General features: G+C 36.3%; 1 protein-coding gene across 1 annotated transcript in view; it reads right to left on the bottom strand.

Moving 5' to 3' along the window:
• The window catches only part of LOC118749783 (peroxidasin-like), a 95,228-nt gene that overhangs the window by 40,272 nt on the left and 33,516 nt on the right, over positions 1–21,440 (bottom strand). Inside the window, exon 4 of the mRNA XM_036484561.1 lies at positions 12,421–12,624. Within this exon, the coding sequence (XP_036340454.1) occupies positions 12,421–12,624 (204 nt within the window). The remainder of the gene's footprint in view (positions 1–12,420; positions 12,625–21,440) is intronic.

Here is a 21,440-nt window from a genome sequence, read left to right as displayed (position 1 = left end):
TGGGACCATGGCAATATTTTTCGTTGAAAGAGAAATTCATAAACTTTACAACCCAATTTGATTCATATCAAAATGTTGCTTCTACCGGAAGCGCTACGATTGATTCGCTAAGAGTGGTCAAAAAGCACGATGTGTGGCGTACTCTTCGCTGTAGATTCTTCAATACCATCTGAAGAAGTTTGTCTTCCACACATTGATTCAGTAGAGTTCAAATGCATTCGTGTACAGGCTGGAAAAGGGTCTATTTACTTAGCTCTATGCTATATCCCTCCCCGATCTGACACATTGGTGTATTCACGACTCATCTCTTTACTGAAATCAGTTAATTTACTGACTAAACCCTCTGATTCAATGATTGTGTTGGGTGATTTTAATTTACCAAGCATATCATGGAACATCATTGACAATGATATCATACCTTTCGCGTCTAGTGCGTGCAACAACGCATTTTTAGAGGAGATGGCTGAACTCTGCCAAACTCAGGTTAATGTACTTCACAATAAGTTTGGTAAAGTTTTAGATCTTGTTTATGTTGATGATGCATCTAAGTCCGTTGTAATGCGTCTAGTGCGTGCAACAACGTATTTTTAGAGGAGATGGCTGAACTCTGCCTAACTCAGGTTAATGTACTTCACAATAAATTTGGTAAAGTATTAGATCTTGTTTATGTTGATGATGCATCTAAGTCCGTTGTAAATAAGTGTGATCCACTAGTTTTGCCCGAAGATGTCTACCACCCTGCTATGGAGGTATCTTACGAAGTTATAAGTGATGGTCAAAATTGCAGTACCCAAGCATACGAACCAAATATTCGCTTTGATTTTTCGAAAGCCAACTTTAAAATGCTTAACAAAGAACTGTCTTAATTGTCGTGGCCTGAATTTAAAGATTTTTGAATTAAACAAAAAGTGTTATAAAACTTACTTGTGTAAAATCAAACGGCGTATAATATATAACCCCAAATCATTTTATGACTTCGTAAACTCCAAGCGAAATGTACGTGGGTTTCCTTCCGCCATGAAGTATCAAAATACCGTCTCTAGTGATAATCAAGCAATTCCTAACATGTTCGCTCAGTTTTTTAAATCCAATTATTCCATTAACTCACATGCTAACATCGACTATCCTTTTAAACTATGTCCAATGAACTCAATAAATATCCCAGTAATATCTCCCGATGATGTAGTAGTTTATCTGAAATCCTTAAAGCAGTCCTTCAGTTATGGTCCTGACCAGATCCCTACTTGTATTCTTAAAAATTGTGCTGATTATCTCTATGAGCCGTTAACAGCGTTATTTACTTTGTCTCTTAAAGAGGGCGTTTTTCCAACTATATGGAAGGAATCGTCATAACCCCGTTACATAAAAGCGGTAGCAGATCTTCAGTGGAGAGCTACCGGGGAATAGCTAAGCTTTCTGCAATTCCTAAATTATTTGAAGCAATTATAACAAATCAGTTGACGCATTCTATCTCTTCTAGCATTTCATATAGTCAACATGGATTTTGCAAGGGCAAATCAACTTCTACAAATTTAGTTGAATTAACATCCTATATCTCAAAAACATTTAGTGAATGCAAAACTGTTGATGTTACATATACTGACTTCAGTAAAGCATTTGACAAAGTGTGCCATTCGTTGCTCATCTACAAACTCTATCTTCTTGGTTTTCCACCTAATTTTCTACGTTGGATCTCTTCATACCTCTATGATATATCACAAAGGGTAATGTTTAAAAATACTATCTCTGACGTCATTGATGTTACTTCAGAGGTCCCTCAAGGTAGCCACCTAGGACCGGTTCTGTTCTTGCGTTTTATTAATGATATTTCTACAAATATAAAATTTTCCAAAATTTTAATGTATGCAGATGATGTAAAGATTTATAAATCGTACGTTTCAATTAAAGAAAGGTCTTTGCTACAATCACATTTAGACAGCATGGCTTACTGGTGTCAAGTGAATCTTATGCCTCTAAATCTTAAGAAATGTAAAGTAATGAGCTTCTCGCGAAGAGCTGTTCATCTCGCTTCTTATACAGGAGGTAACCATAACCTGGAACAGGTATACAATTTTGTGGACCTTGGTATCACAATGGATTCTAAGCTTAATTTTAATCTTCATATTAATGTGACAGTCAACAAGGCTAAAGGTGTACTTGCATTTGTGAAACGATGGTCCTTATATCACTAAAACCCTGTTTACAAGATTAGCTAGGCCAATTCTGGAATACGGTTCGGTGGTTTGGAATCCAAGGTATAAATTTACTCAGACAAGATAGGATCAATTCAAAAACAATTCCTACTTTTTGCTTTAAGAAATTTCCGTTGGGATTCTCAATATAACCTTCCACCTTATACGAGACGATTAAAACTTATTAATCTTCCTACAGTTTCCAGCCGCAGGCAAATGCTTGGTACAATTTTTATAGTTAAATTACTAACAGGCTCAATTTCAAGTCCGGTTCTTCTTGGCGAAGTTAGCCTTAATGTTTCCTCCCGGGTATCGAGACACTTTTGCCACTATTCTGAAAGCTTGTAAAACTAATTTTGAATTGCACGACCCACTCCGTTGCTTATGCCACGATTTTAACTCTCATTCCAGCACGTTTGATATATCCAGGGACCGTAACGGTTATAAGTTTTATTATAAAAATCACTTTTTAATCGTTATTAACTGAGTTTTATTTTTTGCTCGGAAAATAATGGTTACGTTTTAAGTTTTATTTTTTGCTCGGAAAATAATGGTTACTTTTTAAGTTTTATTTTTTGCTCGGAAAATAATTACGTTTTAAGTTTTATTTTTTGCTCGGAAAATAATCGTTACGTTTTAAGTTTTATTTTTTGCTCGGAAAATAATCGTTATTTCTTGAGTTTTATTTTTTGCTCAGAAAATAAAACTTAATTTTTGCGTATGCGTATACGCCTTTTTGCACTTTTCCTTTAGAAATGTGGTTCTCTTTGTTTCTGCCTTGGTATCTGTATTTTCATTACCCACTCCACAGTAGCGTTAAAGGTTCAATGCAGCCGCCCCCTGTCTATTCACGCATGCGCATACGCATTCGCAAAAATTAAGTTCTATTTTCTGAGCAAAAAATAAAACCTTAAACGTAATCATTATTTTCCGAGCAAAAAATAAAACTTAAAACGTAACGATTATTTTCCGAGCTAAAAATAAAACTTAAAACATAACCATTATTTTCCGAACAAAAAATAAAACTTAAAGCGTAACGATTATTTTCCGAGCAAAAAATAAAACTCAAAACACAACGATTATTTTCAGAGTAAAAAATAAAACTCAAAACATAACGATTATTTTCTGATTAAAAAATAAAACTCAAAATATAATGATTAAACTTGATTTTTATAAGTAAAAATTAAAAAAGAAAAATCAGTGCCGCTGGAGGTACTCCGAGTAATAAGAAATATATTGGTTTGCTCCTTATGCACGTAGGATTTCTCTTTCCGCGTGATTTTTTGAGTTGAAATTTCAAAGGATAATCGTTATTTGCGGTCCCTGGATATATCAGATCCGCTTTTCAGCATTAAGAAATCGATACTCTCCTCTCTCAATAAATGAATCATTAATTAATCAGTGACGAGCAAAACTGTAACATGATGTAACACTTTTTATTTCAGAAACCGCTATCTTTCATAGTTCTAACGACTTTCATACTTTTGTTGTATATTCTTATTGGTACACCCCTACTCCCGCTCTCATAACTATTTGAGGTCAATCCAACAACAATAAAAAAACCTGGACACAAAAATGTAAGTTAAGGCAAATGTTACAGTTTTGCACTCACTCTCAGTTTTGCATTTTACAGTTATCTTTGCTTAGTTGGAAGTCAGATGACTTTTTTCTGTATTGTAATTTATTCAAGAAGTGATCACCAATACATAATATGGTGAATCAGGAAACACAAATGTAAATAATAGATTTACTGCGGAAAGGCGGGACCGCAGGGAAAGTGGCAAAAAATTGTGGAGTTTGCCACATGAAAATGTTAAGACTGAGAAAAAATATAGCCTAAAGTGTTACTAAGGACAAAGGAAGTCTGTCAAAATATATTACAGTCCGATATCTTGTGAACTTAGTAGCAAATAGCGCTGCAGGCACTACTACAGAAGCGCTTAAGGTATTAAAATTGAATGAAAATCAGTAGATAGTGAGGCGAAAAATTGCCAAATTGAGCAAAAATGGATCATAAAAGAAGAAAAAAGCAAATTTGATCAAAATACATGTGCGAGTGTGGCAGCGTTTTGCTGCATCGCACGAAAACAGGACCGTTGCCTATTGGGATATGTAAGGCCTTACAGACAGTGTTGCCGCAAAACTTTTTTAGCGGTAGCTTAATTCAGGCTAAAAAAGGGCTAAAGAAGAGCTAAAAATCGTCGTTGTGGCTAAAAATGGGAGCTAAATTTTTTTACCTACATATAAATATATAAGTATACACGCAAACATTTTCTATAAGTAATGATATAGAAAAACAATGAACTCTGGAAAGAATTAATATTTTATTCAACAAAAAAACTTGTTGTGTAACACATAAAGCATATTAAGGGCCACCAACTTACCTATTTTAAAGTATAGTTAAATCGTTAATGGATAAGATAACGGCCCAGAAACGTAAAAAACATACATATACATATGTATGTACAGTTTAAAAATTAATTTCTTACATAAACAAAAAAATGAGATCACATTAAGAATACATAAGTACTAGAATCATATCTATATACAGTGTCGGACAATACTAAATAACTTAAATAATTTCAAACTATGCTTCGAAAAATATCCATTCGTAAAAGAAATTTTTAAAATGTTATGTTATAATTTACAAAGAATTAAAATGTCGGTGCTTTATTATTGTCCGACGCTGTATGTATCAAACAAACAAAAGAGTATTCATTTAATGAACCCATAGTAAAATAATTTAATCTATAAACATTTTTTTTAACACATTAAATATCTATATCTATATCAATACTATCATCGCTAAGCGATTCTTCGTCGTTACAATTTTGTTCATTTCTCATTAACCTGACGATATCATCTGTAATTTCAAAATCATGACAACATTTCTGTACATTTTTTAAGCCATATCTTACAGTTAATAAAGCGTTTAACATTGCAAAATTCATTTTATTTCTGTGCTTATTTTTAACGAAATTTATTATAGAAAACGTCCTTTCAACTTCTGCGTTACTTAAAGGTAGAAGAAGCAACCGATAAACAAACTTTTTCCACCACTTAAGCTAGCGACACAATGAACAGTTTATTTGCCTTAAAGGAAAGGCGTTCGCTTTATAAGCGAAGAGTTAAATTCATGAAAATCATATACAAAATTTTAATGTCAATGATGAATAAATTTTGAAAAGGGCTAAAAAAAGGGCTAGGGGCAATTTCAAATTTTTGTGGCCAAAAAAAGAATTTGGTAGCCAAATTTAGCCACCAAAGGGCTAAAACGGCAACACTGCTTACAGAATGCAATAAAAAACACATTTTGAAAAGACTAAATTAATCGCTTTCAATCAGATGGCCGGGCATGGTATTGGATCAAAGGCCCAAATTAAGCCTAGGCGCATCATGTAAGGCAAACTGTGAATCACGGTGGTCGGTCAATATTAGTTTGGGGTTGTATTTCAAAAATGTTGTTGATCCGTAGATGTAGTCGAAAAAATTTGAGTTTCTGCTGAAAAAGCAACCAAAACACACTGCACATGTTCGCAAAGACTGGAGCAAAAGCATTTGAAATGACCTCCACAATCCGAGGACATGCATCTCATCGAGAAATTGCGAAATCAACTAAAAGCGCATCTTACTAAGTATCCAAGTCCGTCCAATGGAGTACATGAGCTGTGAAAGCACTTCTTTTTTTTGTGAAAATTGTCAAAAAGTTATTAAAAATATATGAGTGCGAAACTGTAACATTTGCCTTAATTTACATTTTTGTCTGCTGGTTTTGTTAATGTTGTTGAATTGACCTCAAATCGTTATGACAGAGGAAGCAAAGATGTATCAATAAAAATATACAACAACAGTATGAATATAGTTAGAACTTGGAAAGATAGCGACAGCTGAAATAAAAAGTGTTACTCCATGTTACAGTTTTGCTCGTCACTGTATATTAATAAAAATGTTGCGTTCGTATGTCACGGTCGTCAAAACTCGAGAACGGTTTTAAAAAAAGTTTCCAAACTGAAATTAAAAACTGAATTATTCCCATAAATATCGAAAAAATGGAAAAAATTCATAGAGACTTTCGACATAGTTTTGTGAGATCTCTACCAAAAAAAAAAAAAAATTCTTTTCAGTTTTTTGTTTTTTTTTTTCGAAATAATTCCAAGTGGAAAAGATTTAAAAACTTAGTTATTTCCATAAATATCAAAAATTTAAAAAAATGCTTAAATAGTTTCACATGTTTTTATTTATTTTTTTTATTCCAATACCAATACATTTTTTTACATGAAAATATCACAAAGATTGGATAATGTGATATAATATTTTCGATTTATTTTAACGTTGTGTGTACAAATCAGCGAGAAGAAACTATTTTGTCCCCTAAAAACTTTATTTACAAAAAAATCAATACTAATAAAGTTTTATAATTGAAAATCTAACAAAATATTACAAAAATCGAAAAATGCTATATAACATTATCGATTTATTTTCACGGTATTTGTAGAAATCACCGGGAAAAAGGATTTTTTTATCAAAAAATATTTTCACAAAAAACACACATGGGACTTTTCTATTTGCAATTATTAATAAAATATCACAAAAATCGGAAAATGTTATGAACTATTTTCGACTTAATTTCATGTTAATTGTACAAATCATTGAAAAAAAAATTTTTTTTTTTGTTTTTTTTTTTAAATAATTTTATTGAGCTTTGTACCACGATTATTTATTAGGAAAAATTGAAAAAGCAACAAAGTCCTAATAATAAAATGATTAAAAATAAAATGTTAATAAGCCACAATAACATTGACAAAAATTATTTTTTTTTACTTGGGTTTTCTATTTGAAAATTTTCCCAAAATATCACAAAAATCATCAATATTCATATTTAATTAACATTCCAACGCTCTCTGAGATTTAGCTCTGTTAATATTCTTCTTTTTTGCTTTGTATTTTGCTTTCGCTGTTAAGTATTCCAAATATCTGTCGCTCTTAAAATGCGCTTCGCCAGTTTTGTTGGCTCGAAAAATGTGGCATTCACAGTTTTCGGTCCTCTATACTTTACGTTCTCTGTATATACTGATACGGCAGAATTAGGAGGGATGTAGCAAAGAGCTAAATAAATATAAGTCTTTCCAGCCTGTACACGTATACATTTAAATTCGGTATATTCAATGACAGGAAGACTAACTTCCTCGGATGGTATCGATGAATGCACCGCAAAAAGAACACCACAGTCGATTCTGCCCACGCGGTCACTCCTGTATATTTGGTATTAATTTGGAAGAATTTCGGAATTAAAAATATGAGGTTTGAGCCATGTTTCGGTCAAGGAAATAATATTATAATTGCAGTCAAAACCTTTTAAATATAAGTCAGTTAATTTGGTATTCAAACCTCTAATGTTTTGATAGTAAATACTTAAATTAGACTTGCGAGTTTATTAGGTTTATACTCAAACTCGTGAACAAACGCCTCGGTCGGCCAAAATGACCTATTTTGTAGTGAATCAAAATCTTCGGAAGCTACATCAATTTTAAAACATGAAATATCGCGATCGTATTTAAAATTAAATTTACGAATAAATACATCATTAGTTCTAATTTTAGTGGATATGTATGACTTTATACCATCCGAAGAAGTATCTTTAGCAAATCTAGAGACAAAGATCGATCTTTTCAGAGGAATTAGAACCAACTTTTTGGTAATGATGTCTGATGTGCGGGCTCCGAATTATTCGGAGGATCAAAGTTAGACAGTGCAGCTTGAGATGTTGATGGCAACACAGTTAAATCAACGGTTTGACTATTTTTAGAAGTAGACCTAGTGGATATGGCTTTAGATACCGCTGGCTCCAATGCCTGAGGGCATGGAGAAGATAGATTAATAAGTTCCAAGGACTGGGATATATGCAGGTGTCCATCAAGGCAGTGTTCTAGGACCCATATTGTACGTAATATACACTCGTGATTTGCCAATTGATGATATTCTAACCATTTCGACGTTTTCTGATGACCCTAAAGAAGCTTCTTACAAGCTTCAAGAATATTTGAAAAAGTTAGAGCTATGCCTAAGTTCTTGGAGGATAAAGATTAAGGAAAGCAATCGTGTTCAGACAACGTTTACTTTGAAGAAAGAAACTTGCCCACCACTAAAAATAAACAGCAAGGCTATACCACAAGAAGATAATGTAAAATACCTTGGGATGACACTAGATAGAAGACTTACCTGCAAAAAGCTAATAGAAACCAAAATTTCTCAAGCGAAACTAACACAAGCAAGCCTTCAAAGGGTTATAGGACACAAATCTAAATTAGATAACAAGATGTTGCTTTTTAATATGATGATTAAACCATGTTGGGCATATGGAATCGGGCTTTGGGGCACAGCGTGCAATTCCATTTTGAACAGACTTCAAAGACTTCAGTCAAAAATTTTACGCGCCATATGCGGAGCACCGTGGTACATAAAAAATACGAATATCCCCAAAGATTTAATGTAAATACGGTGCATGAGGACATAAGAGGGCTAAGCACCAGTTACTCAGCACACTTAATGAACCATCCAAATCGACTAGTTGAGATCTTTTTAGCCCGAGATATGCAAGAAGAATAAAAAGAAAGGATATCTCCGATATTATCAAATGATGCGCAATATAATAAATTTCGATATCCGCAATATAAAAATTTCGGCTCTGGAACTCGTCCTTTCAGACCGCCTGCCCAGCACGATATCCAGCGATCCTGCTGCTCGGAATCTTGTCCATTCCGACAGCCGCAACAGCTGTAATAAATATATATGTATGAAAAAATAAAAAAAAAATCTAAGCATTGCCGCCGAAGTTTTAAATTTAATAGTAGTTTTTAAGATTTGCAAACTGATTGTTAGTTTCGAAAGAAAGATTCAATAAATAAAAACAAAAAAACAAAATACCACATCTCGCTGCTTTTGAACTTGTTAGTATCGGGCTGGTTCGTTTCTGGCGATAAAGATCTAGTACGGAACTATAAATTTGGTACACCAGTTAGGGGTTTCTTACAGGGTTCGACATCGCTGTTGGTGGCATGAGCTTGCTGCTGTGTATACATGAGTGTGTACAAATTTCAAAATAATTGGGAAGAATCTCCACATACACAACAATCATACAACCTAATGTATACTAGGCACTTAGCTTTAAATTTTAATATTTTCACAGGTCCCTAGGTTTATCTTCATCTAAAGCAGGGATCACAAGATTTGTTCATTTTAACAGTTACAGAGTGTGCATGATAGATTCTATTGTGAATACCTTGGTAAGATAAAATACCGGAAATTATTTTGAATAAATCAGCTGTTAACCTTGGGATATTTCTATACGAATTTCTGTAGAGCACCTACCTGGTGTGTGGTTTGTACTTGAACTGAATGCTTAAATTAAATAAGACACCGATTTATTTCTGATAATGCCCCTAATTCGTGATACTTTGGGCGCGTTCATAAGACTAAGATTGTCTAACCGTTTACTGTTTGTCCTCGAAATGCAAAGTTGCGTAGTTCCGCTCAGTTCAACAGTTGCCAACTTTCCGCCATTTTTTCCATCGTACAATTTTTTCGCTACCTGGACTCAACGTGTTTTTCTCAGCCTAAACAGATGATCGAAAGGATTTACGCCGCTTATATTAAATGTACTACGCTCATAAATGGAGAGTCAGCCCTTAATAAAAATATTATGTCCTGGTTATATAAAATAAAACTAAAAAGTTCAAAATAAAATAATGTTAAAAAAATATTTTTTAAAAACAAGCTTCTAATTAACATGTACAATTAAAGGAATAAAATAAAGTAGTGTAACAAAAGATTTTCTAGCAAGAAAATTTTTTTAAAACTGCACTAAAATGAATAAAATAACATAAGTTAAGGTCTCGTTAAAGTTACTTAAAGCCACATAGTAAAAGGAGTTCCTCAAACTCTAATGAAAATTACATACAATTTGTACTAATTTACTTCGTTTTTAAAAAAGCTTCTCGGCTTGAGGGATTCACAACGGTTACGCAAGTGTCGTATTGTTGTATGTCGTAAACTTTTAAAGCTTAAATAAATGTATAGAGAACCTGAAATCACAGTCAAATATTTTTGAACACTGCCAAAATTCATAATATCACTTTGATGGCACTTTGCGAACCCCCGTAATATATTTTTTACGCATTTAAAGTTTACGACAAACAACTATATGACACTTACGACACCGTTGTGAATACCTCAATTGATTTAAAGATTCGTTAAAGATGGATATGAAGTTCCTTGATGTTATTTAACCTTTTAAACTAGCTTAATATAGGATTAAAGTAATTTGCACGTAGTCATAGTCGAAATAAAGTCACCGTAAAGTTAGTTGCAGTTATTTCTTACAGACATCATATTGGAAACATACAGCACCTTCTTTTTCTCTAAATTATTCTTACCCCATTGGTAGAAGGCATTGGGTGTACGAATTTGTTCTAACGTCAGGAGTTGAAGACTTGCTCTAGCTCCTAGTCTCTTAAAACTTCCACCAATCCCATCGCAAGCAGATTTCCCATGTGAACTTGCTAAAAAGTTCAATTCTGCCATTTCCTTGAAGGGATATCAGACCTATAGTAAAGTTTATATAATTTATTCATATTGTTTTTGTTTTTTACACACCTTTCCTCTTTCAAAAATATACAATTTCATAAAATTTCAATGTCTATTTATCATATTCCTCGAGCGTTAGACGATCTAGAGTCCACACGCCTAAGTAGCCCATTACGCTGGCATTGTAGAGAATGTTTTTTGTAAACAAAAAAAACAAACTTTTAAATGCTATAATCACAAAAAATCAAAACGAAAAATTTTTACTTATTTTTTTTTTTGTTTTTTTATACGTTGCACATTAATGTACAAAATGTATAATTTAAGCCCATAATAAGACGGAAGAAATACATTTTTTTCACTAAGTTTCGTTAAAAGATTTCCAAGACACAGCACTTTAAAGAAAGGTATCTATGACGTTTTCTTGAAATTTAAGTTCCGTGTAAATAGGCAACCCTATGTCATATCGGCAAAATATGCTGGACGTATATTCCCTAGACCTTAAATCTCTTCAACTTTCATCCAAATCCTTAGAGGTGGCCGCGGTGAAGTGCCTCAAAATGTATCAAAAAAGGACAATTATACCAACAATTTCATCATTGTCTTATATACAGTGAAACCCCCTTAAGTACCACCCACCTCCCGCCGCTTAAGTACCTAACCCGCTTAAGCTCCCAACATTTTTGGACACCATGAATTTTTTAATGTATTCTGAAAAAAAATCCTCTTTTAAGTACCTCCGCCCTTATGTACCCAGCCCGCCTAAGGACCTACATTTTTCGTACTACATTTACCATTTTACTTATAATTTTCCCCCTTTAAGTGCTTTTTTGAAATTTCTTTAAACATTTACATATTTTGAAATTCAGTGGCAGCGCTAGACACTTTTGGCAAAAGGAATTCTAAAATATCAATGGTAATTTTTAGCCACTTGAAACCTGCGCATTATTACACTAAAATTGAATGGGCCATAAAACTGCATACTCATAAAAAATTTTAACACTTCTGAAAAACAAGTTTGAAATTTTGATGACCTTTGTTCAGTGTTCTGCAAAATTGTATGCTTACATGTTAAGTTTCTATAAAATTTGTTAGGGAATGAATTTTTTTTAATTAAAACATTTTAAAAATTAATAAATTAACATAAAAGGCAAACAATATCATTTTAATGTTGTTCCAAAATGATATACCCTGTTTTTGGGTATTTATAAATATATGTAATCAATGACTTTTAAATCAAATTCTTGTGAAATTGACATAACAATGTTTTAACTGTTTTTTTTTTAAACAAAGTTTTCCTTTATATGTTTCTTTCTTTAAATAATGCTACAATCTAGGTTTTAAATTACGTATACTTTAATAAATGTTCATGTTTTACTCAATTTTATTTAAATCATGTTCGCTTAAGTACCCGAATCGAGGTACTTAAGCGGGTTCTTTTAAGTACCCAACCCGCCTAAGTACCTCAAAAAGCTGACATTTTTCGTGAGGTACTTAAGCGGGTTTACTGTATAAACCTTGCTTTTCAATAACTTTTTGGTAGCGTTTTGGAAAGGTACACATTTGACATTATGGAAGTCAGTTAACATTTGAGGTTACAAACGGCACTAAATGCCTTTTGAATCCAATATAAGTTTAGAACTCTTACCTGTATCTTCTTTTAATGCATTGTCTATCGTAAGCTCGGTGTTTTCATTGTCTAATGTTACACGGCCATCTTGTTTTAATGGATATCCATTGAACAACCATAAAATATTGGGTGTAGGGTCTCCGTCTGCATCACATTCTAAGGTAAAGGATTTTCCAGAATTTATTACTTGACTCTCAGGTGCCAATATGATTTCAGGAAGCTCTGTAATTAGAAGGAGGATATCAAATTAAGATATGTTTTGAAAAGTTCTTTTTAAATAGCAAAAAACTCTATTTGTTTGAGTATTCAAAAATATGCATTTAGAAAGAAAGTTATTGAACAAAACCTTCAGTTCATTTATCGGGCCGACATATTAGCGTCGTGCACATTTATAAGTTGTTCTTTTTCTTGGTAGTTAAAATATATGTATAATCAGTTGTTGACAGTGTGTCTTTGAAATGATGACATACAGAAAATCTACGAAAGCAGAAGGACGAACGAAAAGAGAAATGGAAAGGCATTTCCAGTATAAACTATTTTTTGGAAACTATCTGTTTCATTATGCACACGTAAATCTATTACTGTATACATATATCGTAGGCTCCAGTTTCGTAAATTTATGAAAATTATATCGCTGAATCCGATTAGCTAAGGACGTTAGTTCAAAAATCAACGGGTTAGTTTTAATCTTATCTTACTAATATTATAAATGTGAAAGTTTGTATTTTTGGATGTTTGGGAAATCACCACGCGGAAACGACTGAACGGATTTGCATGAAATTTTGTACGCAGATAGCTTATGGGCCAGATTGGTTAATAGGTATTTTTTTTAAGAGTTTCCACCTGTTAAAATAGTTTAGTTTATTTAATATGCGGGAACGACTGAACAGATTTGCATGAAAATTTGCACACAGATAGCTTATGATCTAGATTGGAAAGTAAGCTACTTTTTTTTAAAAGTTGGCAGCTGTTAAAAAGTTTAATTCAATTAATACGCGGAAACGAGTGAACGGATTTGCATGAAATTTTGCACACGGATAGCTAATGATCTAGGTTGGAAAGTAAGCTACTTTTTTAAGAGTTTCCACCTGTTAGAAATGTTTAATTTAACTAATACGTGGAAATGATTTGCATGGAGGTTTTCACACAAATAGCTTATAAGCTAGGTTGGAAAATAGGCTACTTTTTCTAAGAGTTGCCACCTGCTAAAAAATTTAATTAAACTAATACGCGGAAAAGTCTGAACGGATTTGCATAAAATTTTGCAAGCAGATAGCTTATGACCTACAGTGGAAAATAGGCTAATTTTTTGGAAGAGTTGCCACCTGTTAAAAAAGTTTAATTAAATTAATGCGCGGAAACGACTGAACAGATTTGCATTTGAAATTTCACGCAGAGATAGCTTATGACCTATGTTGGAAAATAGGCTACTATTTTAAAAGTTGCCACCTATTAGGAATGTTTAATTAAATTAATACGCGAAAATGCCTCAACAGATTTGCATGAAAGTTTGCACATAGATAGCATATGACCTAGATTGGAAAATAGGCTACTTTTTTAAGAATTTGCCACCTGTTTAAGAATTAAGTTTTGCTCACAGATGGTTTATGACCTGGATTAAAAATTAGGCTACTTCATTAACCGGTTTCCCGATTAGAACGAAATTTGCTACACTTACTACGGATTTCGCAAGGATGGTCTTAGACTGAAAGTAAGTTCGATAACTCAAGGCCCCTCCCATACAAATTGGAATTTCCTTATTACATACGTATTTCTGGAAGTATTAGTGGGAGAGAACTGGAACTTGGTATAGAGATACGTATGTGAAATCAATGTTGACATTAATCAATTGATTTTTTAATCAATCAGTTAATTCGATTAAAATCAATCCGATTACAGTTAATCATGATTTATTTTAATCTGACTAAACAGTTAATCGTAACCGCGATTAAAAAAAATTAACTCATTAACTCTTAATTTGATCAAGTAGGTTAGGTGATTAATTAATTTATGCTTGAATTTTCCTGTGCACACAAAGCAAGTTAATCCGGTATGGCTAAGTCGGATTTCCTCATCAATCTGAGCAATTTGGTGTGCATTTTCAGATCTGTACCAACAAACGTTTTACAAACTAGGTTTATAAAAGTTCCCAGTTAATCTATTACTATTAACAATAATTATAATTTTTTGTACATGCTTTTTATTATTATGTGCTTTTTATAAGCGTAAAACGCAAAATAATTACTATAACTGGTATTTGGTTTCAAATTCGGACAAACTAGACAACTTAATCAGATTTTATTTTTAATTGGATCAACGATTGATGATTAAAGTTAATTAATAGTAATCGCAGCCAGCGATTAAGGATTAAAAAAATTTAGTCATTAATCGTACAGTTGATTACAACTAATTAATTTTAACCGTCAAAAGCGATTAACATATTAATCATTAATTTTTAATCGTTAATCAGATTACCGTTTTGCCAACACTGTGGGAAATCATATTCATATTCACGGAGAAAAATGGACGTTTTTGAAAAAGGGGCGTAGCACCTCCCATACTGACTGAAAGTTTCAGATTGCATATCACTTCAAATGTTTGGGTTAAAGTACTCAAGCTTGGTATGGAAATACATATGTATGTATGTATGTGAAACTAATACCCTACTCATGGAGAAAAATTAAAGTTATTGGAAAAGGTAGCGTGGCAACTCCCATGCAAATTGATTTTTCTGTGCTACATATCTCTGGAGGAGTTTATTGCCGAGGACTGGAACTTGGCACCGAGATGTGTATACAAAATTAATTCCATACTTATGGAGAAAAATTTGCTTTATTCGAAAAGGCGACATGGTTCCTCCCGTACAAATTTACTGTTTTATACTGCATATCTCTAGAGGTGTTCATGGTAGAGTACTGGGACTTGGTACTAAGCGAATGTAAACTGAATTCTAAATTCATGGAAGAAGGGTTATAAGAAAAAGGGGCGTGGCACTTCCTGTACAAATTGACTTTTTCTTGCCACATATACCTGGAAGTGTTTGTGGAAGAATACTGGAACTTTGTATTGAATTGTGTATACAAAATGTATCAATTGCTCATGGAAAAAATGTGAGTTATTAAAAAAGGAGGCATGTTGCCTGCAATACATACTAAAAATCCGATTAACAATTAAAATGTTAATCGCGTTTGACGATTAAAATTCATTAGTCGTAATCAACTGTACGATTAATGATTAAATTTTTTTAATCGTTAATCGCTGGCTGCGATTACTATTCCCACGACAGCCGGTTCTACGTACCGGAATGACTCGGGTTTTACCCGACCAAGGGCTGTTTTGTTTCGGCGATCTAACCCCGTTTAGGTCGGCGAAATCCATCAAACGTTGCTCGATCCTAGGGCTACACCTTCTCCGCACCCTTCTGCTCAGGGCTGGCATAGAGTCAAACCCAGGGCCAGAAATCTACACCTGCTGCGTATGCCAGAGACGACTGCATACAAACTCCACTTCGGTCAGGTGCAATGACTGTGACGGGTGGAGTCACCTTCGTAACTGCTCGGGCCTGCGTACGCACCGGCAATGGACCACGTCGTTCGTGGCCCCATGCTGTGCGAACCGGACCGCCTCCACGGCAAACCACCACCCGCCTGGGCAGCACACAATCAACACACCCACACCCCAACACAACACAGCAATAGACACACAAACAAACACAATAGCACCCACACACCGCCGCCGGCAACTCCTAGTCCCTCCGACAATCTGCTCTGTCTGTCAGTCAAGAATATACCGTAACGTGACATCAGTCAAGTGCAACTCTTGCCTCGGCTGGTGCCACTTTATGGCGTGCTCAGGACTTCGCAACACACGAGATTGGACGAGCGACTATGTAGGCCCCTGCTGTGCTGCCCCGTCGCATCCCTCCCCCGCGACGCCGCCAACCACCACCACAAGGCAGCACCCCCTTTTGCAGCACGTACAGCAACTCTTTAATACCACACATCACAATCGGTCTCCTAAGGCACACAAAGGTGCTACAATTTTACTGTAACGGACTCCAGAGCAAGATAGAGGAGATAACTGTCTTTATGGGAAGGCATGGAATATTAATAGCTGCGGTCCAAGAGACGAAGTTGCACGGCAATTCAACCCTGTTGAATTGCGCCGGATACAACGCGCACCGTCGAGATCGCGATCGAGATAATGGTGGAGGTTTAGCGTTTACCACGCACCACACCGTGGAGTATCGTCTCATTGAAGCAGACGTCGACCGCAGGGATACCATCCTAGAATGTCAGGGTATTGCTATCCGGTCAGACGATGTTGAGCTCGAAATATTTAACGTATACATACCCCCTGTCACCAGCTGCCCGGCAGGATATCACCTTGAAATAGGTGCGCTACTCAGAGGTGAAAACCGTATGGTAGTTGGTGACTTTAATGCGCACCACGATCTCTGGCACTCAAGCCTCTCAAATGATCGTAGGGGAATACATCTGGCTGAGCAGATAGACGATTCGACATTCTGCACAATGAACGACGACGCACCCACCAGGATTATGGGCAGCTGCTGCAGCTCGCCAGATCTAACAATTGTCAGCGCTGGTCTGATAAACAGCGTATCATCGCGACCTATGCTGACTCTAGCATCAGACCATCTGCCCATAGTCATCTCGATTGATAAACCTGCCGACTTTGCTTCCGTGGATCACCGGACTTATGTCAACTTTTCCAAAGCTGACTCGGAAAGGCTTCACGGATGTTACTGAAGGCGCCTTCACTGCACTACCCATACCAACCGACGTTTATGTAGGTGCACGTAAGTTCCGCAGGGTTGTCAACGCTGCTGCAGCTCGCTTCATCCCAGCAGGATGTATTAAGGATCCACGTCCGAATTTTCCTGCCGAAGCGGCTGTTCTAGCTGATGAGCGCGACAACCTTCGTCAGGTCGATCCCGGAAATCTCCGTATTAGGGATCTCAATTCGGAGATTCGGCAACTTGTGAACGTACATAAGCGGAAGAAATGGGAAGAGCATCTGAAGACCTGTAACTTCGCTTCTGGTGTGAGCAAGCTTTGGTCAACCGTGAGGTCGTTGTCCAACCCGACGAAGCGCGACAACAGAGTCGAGATAGACTTTGGTGACCACGCTTCGTCGGACCCGGAGAGATGCGCGAGCTATTTTAGCCGGCAGTTCATTCTGCATCCTCCGGTGGATAAAGCCAAATGTCGAGTGACCAGAAGGCTGCACAAAACGCCAAAACCTAGTGCGCCTCTTGTTTTCACCAGCGGTGAGGTAAGGGTAGCCATCGGGAAGGCGAAAGCCTCCAAAGCCATTGGACCCGACGGAATATGCATGGTGATGCTGAAAAATTTTGGTCCTGCGGGAGAAGCGCACCTAACGGAGGTTCTCAACCTGTCTATGACCACTCTCGTCATTCCAGACATCTGGAAAATGGGGAGAGTGGTCCCACTGCTCAAACCGGGGAAACCATCCAACAAAGGAGAGTCTTATCGCCCGGTAACTATCCTTTCCCCGGTAGCGAAGACACTCGAAGCCCTGCTGCTCCCGTACTGCACGAACCACCTGACCCCAGCGAAGCATCAACATGGGTTCCGTAAAGTGCATAGTACAACAACAGCACTTAACGCCATAAACACTCAGATAACTCGTGGACTAAACCGAAACCGCCCCTGTAAGAGAACTATTCTAGTAGCGTTGGACCCGTCCAAGGCGTTCGACACTATCAGTCATTCAACGCTACTAGAAGATATAGAGGCCTCCTCACTCCCACAGGGACTCAAACGGTGGTGGGCGAATTGCCTGAGTGGTCGACACTCGTCAGTAATCTTCAGAGACAAAACCAGCAAGCCACGTAAAATTAAACTGGGGGTACCACAGGGTGGTGTCCTGTTCCCGGTTCTGTTTAATTATTACATATCAAAGCTTCCTCAGCCACCAGAGGGTGTTAATATAGTCTCATATGCTGACGATTGTTCGATCATGGCGTCTGGGAATGGAATTGATGACTTGAGCTCAAAAGTAAACGGTTACCTCTCCGAACTTTCTCGCTTCTTCACTGCAAGGAGCCTAGCCCTATCCCCTGCGAAATCCTCGGCAACCCTTTTCACCACCTGGACGAAGGAGGTCAGACTGCCACTGGGTATTCACGTCGATGACGTAACAATACCGACGGTGAATAACCCGAAAACCTCGGAGTTACCTTCGATAGTCTGCTCTCCTTCTTGGCGCATACAACCGCAATTGTCAACAAAGTACAGAGCCGCAACAATGTCCTGAAGTCGCTGGCCGGCAGCACTTGGGGCAAAGATAAAGAAACGTTGTTGGCAACATACAAGGCAATTGGCCGGCCGGTTCTGAACTACGCAGCGTCCGTATGGTCGCCGGGGACTAGCAGGACGCAGTGGATGAAGCTGCCTGATGACGCCTCTACATCACCTTCACGACGTGGCCCAGATGCTCCCGGTAAAGGAGCATAACTTAATGCTCTGCAAGCAGTTCTTCGTTGGGAGCTACAGACGTGGCCATCCCAGCGGGCAACTGCTTGTGGAAGAGCCCTCGCCACGGCACGTCAGGAGGCATCTTTACGAACTGACGGACGAAGTCCAGAGGTATATTAAACAACCTCGGGACCCGACAACCTACCGACAGGTCCTCAAAGGCATTCACAGGGATTCAGTCTCAAGTTATGTAGACTCCCGCCCTGTGAATGCCGTTCTAGGCACACAACCACCGGACGTGGACGGGACAGAACTTTGTCTGCCTCGGGAGACCCGCACAACAATAGCCCAACTTCGCTCTGGCTATTGCAGCAGGCTCAACAGCTACCTGAGTAGAATCAACGAGGATGTGCCCAACAGATGCCCGGCATGTGGAGAGTCGCCACATGACTCCCGGCACCTCTTCACATGCCCTGAGAATCCCACTCAGCTAACGCCCCTGTCCCTATGGACAGCCCCTCTGGAAGTAGCACACTTCCTGGGCCTCCCACTAGCTGAAATAGACGACAACGATGATAGATGAACCGTCCCGAACGGGGCTTAGTAGCCGCTACTACAACAACAACAACATTACTATTAATTTATTTTAATCATTAATCGTTAATCCAATTAAAAATAAAATCGGATTAAGTTGTCTAGTTTGTGCGAATTTGAAACCAAACACCAGTTATAGTAATTAGTTTGTGTTTTACGCTTACAAAAAGCACATAATAAAAAAAATTATAATTATTGTTATTTGCAATACATAAACTGGGAACTTTTACAAACCTAGTTTGTAAAACGTTTGTTGGTATAGATCTGAAAATGCACATCATATTACTTAGATTGATGAGGAAACCCGACCTAGCCATACCGGATTAACTTGCTTCGTGTGCACAGGAAAATTCCAGCAGAAATTCATTAATCACCAAACCTACTTGATCAAATTAAGAGTTAATGGTTAAAAATTGATTTTTTTAATCGCGGTTACGATTAACTGTTTAGTCAGATTAAAATTAATCATGATTAACTATAATCGTATTAAATTTAATCGAATTAACTAACTGATTAAAAAATCAATCGATTAATGCCAACATCGATTTCACATACATATGTATATCTATTTTCCAATATAAGTCATAAGCTATCTGTGTGCAAACTTTCCTGTAAATCAGTTCAGTCATTTCCGCGTATTAATTTAATTAAACATTCCTAATAGGTGGCAACTTTTAAAATACTAGCCTATTTTTCATAATAGGTCATAAGATATCTCTGCGTGAAATTTCATGCAAATCTGTTCAGTTGTTTCCGCGTATTAATTTAATTAAACTTTTTTAAAAGGTGGCAACTCTTCCAAACAATTTGCCTATTTTCCACTGTAGGTCACAAGCTATCCGATTGCAAAACTTTATGCAAATCCGTTCAGACTTTTCCGCGTATTAATTTAATAAAACTTTTTAGCAGGTGGCAACTCTTAAAAAAGTAGGCTATTTTCCAACCTAGCTCATAGGATATCTGCGTGAAAACTTCCATGCAAATTAGTTAACTCATTTCCGCGTATTAATTAAACTAAAACATTAAAAAAAGTAGCCTACTTTCCAACCTAGGTCATAAGCTATTTGTGTGCAAATTTTCATGCAAATCCGTTCAGTCGTTCCCGCATGTTAATAAAATTAAACTTTTTTAACAGGTGGCAACTCTTAAAAAAATAGCCTATTAACCAATCTGGCCCATAAGCTATCTGCGTATAAAATTTCATGCAAACCCGTTTAGTCGTTTCCGAGTGATGATTTCCCAAACACCCAAACTTGCAAACTTTCAAATTTATAATATTATAAGTAAAATTTGTCTATATCTATCTCGATTCGTTTTGGCTGTTACAAACAACCGTTATGTTAACAAAGTTAATTTACCCTTGTGCATAAGTGCGCTCGGGTATAAATAGAGTCCGGCGAACGTTCGGCTTCGGTTTGACGATTAATCGGCAAAATTTTCAAATTCGGCTGAATGCTCGGCAAAAAAACGTCCGAAGCTATTACCTTTTTGCTATCTAGATTTTTAACATGTACCGTAATAACAAGTTATACGTTTATCGTAAAATATATAAAAATGTTGTGATCATATGTCACGGTCATCAAAACTCGAGAACGGCTGCACCGATTCGAATATTTTTTTTATCAGGGACCGTAACGGTTATAAGTTTTATTATAAAAATCACCATTTAATCGTTATTAACTGAGTTTTATTTTTTGCTCGGAAAATAATGGTCACGTTTTAAGTTTTATTTTTTGCTCGGAAAATAATGGTTACGTTTTAAGTTTTATTTTTTGCTCGGAAAATAATGGTTACGTTTTAAGTTTTATTTTTTGCACGAAAATAATCGTTACGTTTTAAGTTTTATTTTTTGCTCGGAAAATAATGGTTATTTCTTGAGTTTTATTTTTTGCTCAGAAAATAAAACTTAATTTTTGCGTATGCGTATGCGCCTTTTTGCACTTTTTCTTTAGAAATGTGGTTCTCTTTGTTTCTGCCTTGGTA

Source organism: Rhagoletis pomonella, unplaced genomic scaffold (genome assembly GCF_013731165.1).
Source record: "Rhagoletis pomonella isolate Grant_MI unplaced genomic scaffold, Rhpom_1.0 Rhpom_scaffold_00048, whole genome shotgun sequence".
Taxonomy (NCBI): domain Eukaryota; kingdom Metazoa; phylum Arthropoda; class Insecta; order Diptera; family Tephritidae; genus Rhagoletis; species Rhagoletis pomonella.
Note: the sequence above shows the minus strand (reverse complement) of the source record. Positions and strands in the feature narration are given on the sequence as shown.